The sequence below is a fragment of the Vanessa tameamea genome, chromosome 25, assembly GCF_037043105.1.
Source record: "Vanessa tameamea isolate UH-Manoa-2023 chromosome 25, ilVanTame1 primary haplotype, whole genome shotgun sequence".
In the NCBI taxonomy this organism is placed as follows: Eukaryota; Metazoa; Arthropoda; class Insecta; order Lepidoptera; family Nymphalidae; genus Vanessa; species Vanessa tameamea.
This window is the reverse complement of record NC_087333.1, coordinates 6,346,704-6,358,742: the sequence shown is the minus strand read 5'-3', so window position 1 is coordinate 6,358,742 and position 12,039 is coordinate 6,346,704. Positions and strand designations below refer to the sequence as shown.

The 12,039-nt window shown below is 32.1% G+C and overlaps 1 protein-coding gene across 4 annotated transcripts in view; it reads left to right on the top strand.

Annotated features, from left to right (window-relative positions):
* Positions 1-12,039, top strand: part of LOC113396477 (NACHT domain- and WD repeat-containing protein 1) — a 58,454-nt gene that overhangs the window by 28,569 nt on the left and 17,846 nt on the right. Inside the window, exon 2 of one of the 4 annotated variants that reach the window (XM_026634420.2) lies at positions 1,967-1,996. The exons of 2 other annotated variants lie outside the window; for them this stretch is intronic. In XM_026634420.2, coding sequence (XP_026490205.2) covers positions 1,967-1,996 — 30 coding nt within the window. Of the gene's footprint in view, positions 1-1,966; positions 2,022-12,039 lie in introns of those variants that run through there. One more of the 4 variants, XM_026634423.2, reaches the window with a different exon arrangement.

The window sequence follows — 12,039 nt, the reverse complement described above, 5'->3', positions numbered from 1 at the left end:
AAATCGATAACGAGGTACAACACTAGTACAATAAAATATCGTTATAAATCATATTTCTACGTCTTGTAATATTTATATCATTTAATTGATTTTAAACAATTAATTTTGATAGCAACAATGTGACAAAGATACGGCCGAGTGGAGTTGGCACGACATCAAGCGATCAGGTGCGAGTGGGATTGCCAGATCTTAAATAGTGATGACTGTGAATTATTATAATTTTTAATCATTTATTATGATATAGTTATTGGGTTAATCATGAATAACGTCAAGGGAAGTTAGAAGGAATAGCTGTAGTCGACTTTCTGTCGCGAAGGTTGTCTGAAAGAGAACGCTATAGCGATAAAGCTGTTCATCATCATCATGCCCATCTTTAATCTGCTGAATCTTCGGCTATAATAATGTATGGTGTTTTTCATATAAGTCTATAAAGAAATAAATAAACTAGCTTCATTTTGTATAATTATTCAACAAATATATACAAATCGTAACGTAATCCTAATGTTAAGACTAAAAATATTCCACAATGTTTTGTACGGGCCCGTCTTGGTACAATTTAATCACTAATTGTTCTCGACGACGGATATCCGCATTAGATCAGCGTAGATAATTATCTCCTAACTGATTTACTTGGGGTAAACCTTTCTGCAAGTTCGTCTGGATAGGTTCCACCGACTCATGAGATTTTATTCCACCAAACAGCAATACTTAGTGTAATTGTTTTGCTTCGATCTAAAAGTAAGTGAGCCATGTACAAGGAGCATAACATTTTGGTTCCCAGGGTTAGTGGTGTATTGGCGACGTAAGGTTTGAGTGGCGATAACTACTTACTGTCAGGTGATCCATTTGGCCTCCCGCATATCAACATAATAAAAAAAAAAAAATAGCCGTAAAACAAATATAAAAATTGACTATAAAGTAAATGGAATTCATTGTAAGATTTATATAAATACTTTTTATAATATTTCTAAACCTTATAGCATCGGACCTTTGCGACGATGAAAAGAATATTCTTTATAAGACAAAACGGATCCAACGACATTCTAAGATTGCTTGTCTGAACCCGGTCATAAAATAAATTCAAGATCAGAATTGAGCAAGAAATATCATATAATATTTTCTGATTTGAAAAATAATTTCTATGAAACTTATATACACACATAATTATATATTATATATACACATAATAATAGTTTTAGCTTATATGTATTTTAGCAAAACAAAAAGTAGACTTTTTCACCCTGCGGCTATTTCTTAAGATACTCCAAGAAAGCCTCGAGGCATTCCCAATCCACTTATCTAGCTAGCGAGTCCTTTATCCTTAAAATGTCCTTTACGACTGTAACTATAAAATTGCTTGGAAACACAACCCCGCGGGCTGAATACCAATCAGTACGTCACAGATGATTTGACACAGTACAAAGGTGCACACACTGTCCCGGCGACATCGCCCTAAGTCGAAGGTTGGATTATCAAATGCAAGAATGCAGAATGCAGAATCTAGTAGTAGTTTTTTAATAACGATTTTATTTCTTGTCATTGAATTATTCTCAAAGGTTGTCAATATCACTGTATCTGACATTAAATATACAACGAAAGCAACTTGGTATCAATCGGGTGTACCATGACACCTCTCTTTTCACAAACCTATTTTATATGCATTTTTTTTTTCTAATTTAAATAAGTCCGCTTTATAATTCAATTAAAAATCCCATCTTTACAAAGCAAGCCTTTAAAGCAGTACCAGGTCTTCTAAGACCTGGTACTGCTTTAAAGGCTTTAAATTAATTTGCACTTCTAAGTGCAAATTAATTTTATACTGCAAATAAAAAAATTGCATTTAACTGTACCGTTATGAGTTTCTTTTTAAATATCAACAAATACTGACTATGAATTATTACCATAATTTCCTTCTACCTTTGCCATTCAACGTAAATTAAAAAAATAAACTTTTTTTTTTATTCAGGTACAAATTGTCAACCGCCGAGGACAAAAGGTTATGCAGATTGATTACCGTGACAGTATGTCGCAATGATTGTTTGATTGTATATAACTTAATGACTTTAAAATAACTAACTGTTTTATTATTAATACTAACATAACTAAAATTATTTTATTATATTAACATTACTAAAATGTATTGAGTGTTATCAAAACTACCAATTAATTATGCTTTTATAAAAATAAACTGTGGCAACATTTTGTAGGTTAAATCATTTTTTATTTTAAAAAACTGACTCCAATATAATATTGTCGTGCCCAAGTCTGGATAAAATTTTTAAGGATCTCCGTTCAAACACAAAAAGATTATCAGAATCGGTTGATTTGATGAAAAATCATTCGCACATATCTTACAGACTTTTGCCGATTTAAAATTTCTGTTGTTTTGTCATGGATCCTAGCATCGGATCTTTACCAAATTTAAATGGCAACACCCCTGAGATCCCCTTTTTAACAGAGAATTATTTGAGTCAGAAAACGTGGTGTTTTTCGAATCGACAACCTCGTTTTTTGAAAAGCATTTCTTTTAATAGATAAAATTACTGAGTTTTAGTCTTTAATATTAATTTTCGCTCAACATAACGTTTCAATATTCATTCTATTTGACTTTTGTTCTTGAAATCGTCTGTTATGAAATTTAGTTTAGTTGTTATTTGTTTTGTGTGGAAAGTGCGTGGAGTATTAAATTGTATTTAAAATTAAATACATTCATTTTTTCTATAAACTACGTAGGTCACTAGGAAAGTTTTGAGCGATCGTTAAACTACCAAATGCTTAAACGTCGAACTATTATCAATGATAGCACGTCTTATATAGTAATGGATAACAACTAAAAAAAAATATCAACTTAACTCCATTATTTTTTTGTGAATTTTTAATTGTGGCAAAATGTCAGAGTTAACGCGTCGCGATTTTCGAGCAATTATTTTCTACAACAATAACACACAATAACGACGAATTGAACGACAAAATTTGTTATTTTGCACGTCTATTAAAACATACGTAAAATTGAAATCGTTTAATAGCTAAATCGGATTTTTAGTGTGTCCCAATACGCACACACATGAGCTTTACGCACACGCTATGATATCTCAGGAAATAAAATTTAAAGCAATAATATTTTTTACAAATGCGAAACGTTCTCATTGCCAGCGTTAACCAGAGTTTTTTGCCGTTTATTCTCAGTAAAATCTACATTCCAACCTTGTGATAACATTAAATTTAATCTTGTCAAATGACTAAGGTAACTGAGTTAGATTCTATTTAAACTAAGTTTGACGTTTTGATATATTGAATCCCATAAACAATGTCTTCAAATATTTTATTTTATAAAATATTAATATTACATTGTAACCTACAAAGTAATATTTCCTAGTATATTATGTTGATATGGCACAAGACAGCGTACATAATCACGCCTTACCGAAACTAATCGGAGTGGCAACCGCGAAAGGCGACTTACTAGCCTCCATTTTCTAAAACGTTGATCCTTGTCAAATTAACTAATTATACTTCAATCTAAATTATAATTGGTCGATCTCAGTCGATCACGTCATTAGCGACCAATAAGCATCGAGTATTTAGGCTGATTACTATATCTGACATTTATAAATGTCTCATAGTACTCACCATAAAGGTTCCTATTAAATATTAATCTATTCATTCTTATAATAAAATTGGAGTGTCTGTTTGTAATATAAAAAAAAACGCTGTTAACTATATTCATACGTACTTATACACGGTACATATACCATAATAACATTTTTTTTCAATTTTAGTCTGTCTGTCTGTTTTTTCCGACTAATATCTGGAACGGCTTGACCGATTTTGACGGGACTTTAACTGGCAGAAAGCTGATGTAATAAGGTGTAGCTTAGGCTACAACAATAACTTTTTGTATAAATTTAGACGCTCACGAAGTATTTAAATATATACATGTATGTATATATATAACAATAGAATTACATGATGGTCGAGTGGTCAGAAAGGTCACGTGATTGCGGGTTAGAAGCTTAAATCGAACCAAGCACCACAGAATTTTTATGTGTTTCATTTGTATTTAATCTCTTATTCTGTGATGGTAAACATGAGCAGAATTGATAGCCATGGAACAGCTAGGTGGAAGCTCCGAACAATCTCCTCAGGAGAGCTGGCACTGGCACACATGCAGGCTGTTACTTTTTACTATTTATGTCGTCCTAACCGACTTCAGCCTCGGCATCCAATCGCAAGAGCGACGAGCCAACTACGCAGGACATAACATAGTGCTCAAGTATACGACAAACACATATGTACACTCATAATCCGATAGGACGGCAAATCAGACACGACCGGAAATACTTCAGGCGCAGGACTTCGTAGCCAAAGCTTCACATGCATTCCAAGGCACGGGAGAAATTTTCAACAGAAAAAATCAATATTTTTTTTTCGGCTCCAACCTAGGCTTTAATCCCAGGACGTCGAGATCTGCCTTATAACCAACAAACCAAACGAGGCAGTCAAGTTTTGTTTAACTATTACATATATAATAAAACAATGAAACGATAATTATAAAAAAGTATACAATTAGGAGATATAGTCAGTATCTTCATCATTCTTAACCTAGAATACAGACTCAAGTGACCGACGAAAGTATGTTTTAAATTCTACTGCCGCTTGTGTCCCTCTTTAAAGTTGACTTTGCAAACAACGCTTTTTTTTGAGTATAATGATATAATTTAAAATGCAATGGTAGTGAACTAAAAATTTGGTAGATATTTTTTTTTTATAAATGTCAAAATTAGTTTACAAAAATTACTAGATCTGTGCCCTCTCGGGTCAAAACAAAAACTAAATTGTACTCGTATTGACGTATGTGACGTGCACATTTAAATTTCAGTTGTATTTCAAATATTAAATCGCTTGAATAACATAGAGGAAAATGTACCGACGTATATATTTTTATATATATCTTTTTTATTTTATTCTTATTTAATTTTCGAACTTTTGTCCTACACGGGTACGCCAGTCCCATTGTCCCTTCTTCCTTTTGTTTAAATATAATTTAATATTAATAGCCATTAAATAGAATTCCAGGAGCAACCTAGCAGATTCTGATAAAGGATCTGATAGAATACTCTGAACAAATTCAACATTGAACAAACATGCTTTTAAATTAGTTAATAGAAACTTTCTCTGATTGTGAGTCTTGCCACATTCCATCAATAGGTGATATATATTTTTATATATAAAACATAAAACATCTCAATATGTTACATATGATTATATATATATATAAAGATATACGCTGCTGTGGAATTTAGGTACAATGTTTTCGTAAAGCCATTGTGATTTTGCCAACATCGCCAGGAGAGCGACCAAATAATTTTACCCCGCCTACGTTGACCTAATTATCAACATAATAATACACCACATATACACATAATATATAACCAGTGTCCATCTCGAAGATATAATCTGTATGTATGTTACATTTAAACTCAAAATTATTGTATATTTCAATACCTTTAAATAGTCACGATGTGGGATTTAGTTCGTGGTAGTTTTTTGTGCAAACGTACCCATTAAATCATATGCTACCGCCAAAGTGCAATACTAAGTATTTGTTATTTCGGCTTGAAGAATGAGTGAGCCAGTGTAATTATAGGGAGAGCACATAACATCTTAGTTCCCAAGGTTGGTGGCGCATTGATATTAAGGGATAGGAAATATTTTTTAAAGTGCCAATGTTTATTGGCGGCGGTGACCATTTATTATCAGTTCGCCTTTTTGCCAGTCCGTCTATTATATAATAAAAAAGGTTCATTTTGGCTTGGCATTTTCCTAAAAGTAGGTTACGGGTTGTTGCTTTTTTAAATATTCAAAAACTAAAATATCGTGAGGAAATCGAACAGTTAACAAGCAATTCCTTCAAAGGAAAGAATGATAGAATCCTTTTGAAATGTAAATATATAACAAATTTCGCTTGAAATTCAGTTAAAAGAAAAATAAGATATATTCTAAGATCTGAACTGTGTTTGACACAAGTCACTCAACAAGGTTTTCTCTTTAACGTTAAATTGAGTTGATTTTTAAAATACGTTCCTCAATTTAACAAATGATGAACTGTTATTTTTGTTAAAACTAATATTAAATATAATATTTGAAAATGTTCAATTCCAAAATGTGTCTATATTAATAATATTTATTTATTTTTATTAGGACAACCAAAAGTAGATACAATATTACATGAAAATAAATTAAAAATTACATTTAAAATTATCAAGGCAAAAGTTCTACAACTTACAGGTAGTCTCACCGTGCACTATCATATTGCACAATATGTATTAAAAATATAAATTAAATACAAGCAATAATCAGAGGTAAGAAGTATAATACATTTTTTTAGGTATTATATAATTAATAAAACCAATAAGTCAAACCATAAAATTAGAAATAAGCACAAATAAAATTATTAATTTTTCGATTGAACTGAGGACGACTATCGTGACATATGTCTAAATCATTTCAACAAAATTCTTCCACATGTGTATGCACATTGGAGCAGCGCGGTGGAATATGCTCCAAACCTTCTCCTCAAAAGGAGAGGAGGCCTTAGCCCAGCAGTGGGAAATTTACAAGCTGTTAATGTAATATAAAGTAACTGTCTGCCTGTTGTTCTTCCACAGCCAAGCCACTAATCCGAATTTGATGAAATTTTGGTACAAAAAAAGATGAAACTCCAAGGAAGAAGTTAGCGTTCTTTTTCATTTCTAATGCCTGACGACCAACCCCTGAAAGGCTAGCGACGCCGCGGGCGACAACTTAATCGTTTCAATAATAAGTTTGCAAAATTTTCAAGACATACCTTATTATGTTGAAGTAGTTCGAGGGAAAATCGTCGACGCTTTTCTAGCGAACGTTGCCGATACGAAAACTTTGCCTGAGGGTTTAAACTCCAAACTTTCTTTAGTAACTCCGCTATAAAGACGGACTGGCGTATGCTGTCTGTCTTCATTAAGTTAAACATTACTCGGGTATATAGTAGTATCAATTATTTGTTTTTTATTTAAGTTCTATCAATTTGTCGCTCAGTATTTAACCTATTTGTCGATCATATTCGATTTGTAATATTATGAGTATTACCAAGGTGACGGAATACACCGTACACTTAGATTTAGACATTTATTACGCTCATCTATAGACGACCTCCATGGTCGAGTATGTTGTCTCGGGTCTGGGTGTTTGTGGTACCGTCTTTACTTCTGGTTTCCATAACACAAGTGCTTTAGCTACTTACATTGGATTCAGAGTAATGTATGTGATGTTGCCCAATATTTATTTTATCTATGCTCTATTCCTAGTCAAATTGGTCACCGGATGGCAAGTGCTCACCACTGCTCATACACATTGACCATTACATTACATCGCCAAAATGCCACCAACTTTATTTACACTGGCTCAGTCACCCCTCGAACCGGAACACAAAAATACTCTACTATATATTGCTGTTTAAATAAATAAATATTGGACAACATCCATTACATACATTACTCTGATCCCAATTTAAGTAGCTAAAGCACTTGTGTTATGGAAATCAGAAGTAACGACGGTACCACAAACACCCAGACCCGAGACAACATAGAAAACTAATGAACTTTTTCTACATCGACTCGGCCGGTAATCGAGCCAGGGACCTCGGAGTGGCGTACCCATGAAAACCGGTATACACACTACTTGACCACGGAGGTCGTCACTGTTTTGCGAAAGAATATCTGAAGAGTGGGTTTTATTTACTCAGACCGAGCACAAAGCCTTAGCACCGAGTATTTATTGATATACGAGTAGGTACATAGATGGCAACTAGGTCTAATGTATATTGCTTCGGTCTATAAAATATTTTATAGCAATAGTATATTTTATAGTATAAAAGCGTAGGCTCCGATACAAACGCAGTGACTTAAATTGCATTTCGGTACGGCCGTGCGAGTTGCCCCTTCGGCTTTCAGGCATCACTTGCCTTAGGAGATATTTCAATATTCGAAACAAATATAGAGAATATAAATAACCTTTTTGATATCGAATACCGACCCGGATATCAAAGTTTAATGTTGATTTATAACTAGAGACCCGTACCGGATTTGCACGGATGGATTGAGTCATTTTTCAGCCAATTAACATTTCTCGTTAACTACTAGGTACGTCTATTAGTAAAAATCGTTGGGTTTATCGCGTTCAGACAAACAGACAGACGAAGCGGATTTTATACGAGTTTTTATTTAAATTTACTATTTAGTACTTGGCTTAAATATTACAATTGAATTTGACGTTCCACCTAACCGTTTGAGCTAAAATTTTGCACGTACTTGGTGCTGGTGAATGCAAAGCTCAATTGGGCTGAATTAATTGTTAAGTAATTTTACACATAAACATAAAAAATCTTATTTATATGCAAATAGGCATGGAAAAAATGATGCTACTGATGTCGCGATAAAAATGTTACATGAGTAAGATGTTTGCCATAAAAAAATCCCTAGTAGAAGAATAATTGCAAAAATGAATGAACATGGTCAGTATTATATCTCCAAAGACCCTTTTCCATCGTTATTAATATGAGATAACTAAATGGATGCAGCAAGTGAAACTACAAAGATCACAGGTTCATAGATACTGATGAGTTTTCAGGTGTTTGATTTGAGTTCATAATTCATCATCTACTCATGTAAGAAAATTTTAAATATCATTATGACGAACATCGCCCTTATGAGAGTCATCATATATTTCTACTATAAGAATACGCTTAAGAAGACCTGACCCACTGGGTTTTAGCGTGCCTTATTAGTGTTTATAATTCATTTCACGCTCGTGAACGAAAACATTGTAAGGAAACCTGCATGTGCCAAATAAAATTCTGAAATGTATATCAACCAGCTTGCACAGAAACAGCGTGGTAGTAAGCATCAAATTTTCCCCTCAAAAGTAGAATCATTTTTCCACGCGTGACACAAGCTGTTACGGTCCTGAATATGCATATTATTATCGGCAAAGATTTAATAATAATTAAAAACAGAATAAAAACTTTTTAACAGTACAACATATTTTAATCGAAAAGAATATACACAAAAACCATCCAAAACATTCCTCATTACGTTTGGCATTCCTTTGTTTGTGTACTTTGTACAAATACTATAGGAACGAACTATTGCTGCATAAACAAGCAACAAAGCTCAAATATTTGCTACGCTATCTGGGTCGCGCGTCACGACTGACGTCATGCGTTACGTCAGAGCCCCTCCCTCAGCCACGCCTGTTCCCGTGGTACTACGGTGACCAAATTGTTTTCTATTAGCATGCCTTTCAATTGTTTCAATATTAAAATGGTCTTGGGAATATATCTACAGAGCCTCGACCAAGACTGCTCAGCCTAGTTCAAATAGCCTTCCTATATGAAAATTTTATTGATAAGGATGGGAAAAATTATTGATTTGTCTTGTGATAAGCTAAAGTCATTTACCGAAAAGTGTAAAGATTTAAAAGGGGTCATCGATATATTTTTTTAAATGATTTTTTGATCAATTTTATTGAATAACCTTTACGTAATTACGTTGGCTCACTCACCCTTCAAACAGGAATACAGAAATACAGATTACACGTTTGCCGGGAGATTAATTGATGAGGTATTCGCTTTGCACGCTGTACCTACTAATCTTTAAATAAAATTATGGGCTTCTTGCGTAACGTCAAATTATATTATGTTGGGCGTTGAATCAAAATTAATAAATACCATAAGCTATTTTTCTATTAAACATTATTTAATTATAAGGCTGAATACATTGCGAATCAATTACCATAAATAATTATTAAAAAAAAAAAAACTTATTCAAGTACACATAATTCGACTTACAGATAACAGCCGTTATAATCATATTACGTGTAATTATAGTGGGAGGTTGTATCAAAATAATTAAATAAAATACCTCGGGCATATTTTTTTTAATAAACATTATTTTGCTAAAAACTCTCTTTAATTATAAAACTGAATACATTAAGACTCAATTACTAAATATATAATTTAAAAAAAAAGCCTTTATAAACATAATTCAGGCAATCAAATTACAAGTAATTGTGTTGGAGGTTATATCAAAATAATTGGATAATGAATACCACAATCATTTTTTAATAAACATTTTCTCTACATAGTAAAAAAAAAAGATATCCGCCGTCTGTATGGCGCTTAGATCTTTTAAACTACGCAAAGTATTTAAATGTGTGCATCAATAAACAGAGTGATTCAAGATGAAGGTTTATATGTAGAATATAGGCATATTACAGGAAAGCCTAGAATTCCATTTTTCCTGGTTCTAAAAGTTGTATTTACACCCTTATGACACCCGAGTGACGCCGGGATGAATAGCTAGTTTTATTATAAACACACATTTATTTTTAATACTGAATACATAAAGCCTCTGCATAGATAGTATTCAATAAAAAAACATAATAACGCGAACTTAATTAATTTTGTTCTGATATTATTAATATAATATAGTTATTTAATAACTTCAATTATTTTTTTAATCAATTCAACAAGCAACGTACCTCATTCGTTCATCTGTACATTTAATAAATCAGTTTGTCATTGACATTATAAATTTGCGCAAATACGTTAATGCAATCCAATCAAATCAAATCAAATCAAAATATACTTTATTCAAGTAGGCTTTTACAAGCACTTTTGAATCGTCATTTAACAAACTATTTAAAATAAACCTACCACCGGTTCGGAATGTAGATTCTACCGAGAAGAACCGGCAAGAAACTCAGTAGTTACTCTTTTTCAAAATATAAAAATACAGTAATATTAGTTAAATACAATTATATATGTATGTTAAGTCTCCTGCCTGGAAGTCAACAAGCATTAACTCCACGCTTTTTTATCATCTATATAATCTAAAATTATAATCCAAATATAATGTTTAATTTTTAATCAATTGGACCTGACGAAAATCACTAGCTACTGTTATTAAATCAATGAATGAATTAAAATGGAGTTTTGTGCACGCAGTCAGAAAATACACTGACACACTTGACTTTTGGGATAGCATTAGAATAAAAAAAAAAAATATCATTCATATAAATCTTTAAGTCCGAACATTTGAAATAAATCATCCGAAAAACTTAAATAATTCATTCAATTTTTTCCAAATCAACGTACAAATATAAAAACTCTTTGCATAATCCTATAACGTATATATAAACTCTGTTATGGAGTTGTATAATCTGTTGCTGCACGCTACGGGTGGATGACGAGAGAATTATGTCAAGCGCTTCAGAGATTCTCTCGTTCGAGGTTGAAATGTTTCCGCCACGATTCATATTTCAATAATTTGAAACATTTCAACGATATAACTCACAAGTATCTTAAAAATAGGTTAAATTAACGGAGCTTCAAAATATAATCACATCTGCATATATAAAAAAACACAATCTATTTTTAACTTTGCCGATTCATAATTAATAAAAATTTTAATAAATTAAGTATATTTTCTCATCACAAGATTATATAGATGATAAAAAAACGTGGAGCTTATACTTGTCGACTTTCAGGCTGAATATTATATATATATATATATATATATACTTGGATTTCATCAACATAATGTATCTAAAATGTAGCAAAAGACTACTGCGTTTCTTGCCGGTTCTTCTCGGTGGTATTCAATCCGAACCGGTGGTAGTTTTACTTAATATAGTTCTGTAAAATGACGTTTCAAAAGTACTTGTTAAAGTCTATTTGAACAAAGTATATTTTGATTGATTTTGACTACATATTATAAAATTAAGTCGCCTTTGTCAGTTTGAATTCAATAAATTCAAAAACTACCGAACAGTGTAATTAATTAGTGACTTAATGTCTTACTAGAATTATATTATATTAAGTTTATTTTTTTTTAAATGATTTTTTTTTAATAGGCACTGTAGTCTTTTTTTGTTATTACATGATGAGTTAGCCTTCAAGATTGATGTACAATATCATATTTCTAAGACTTTGATGGATATATA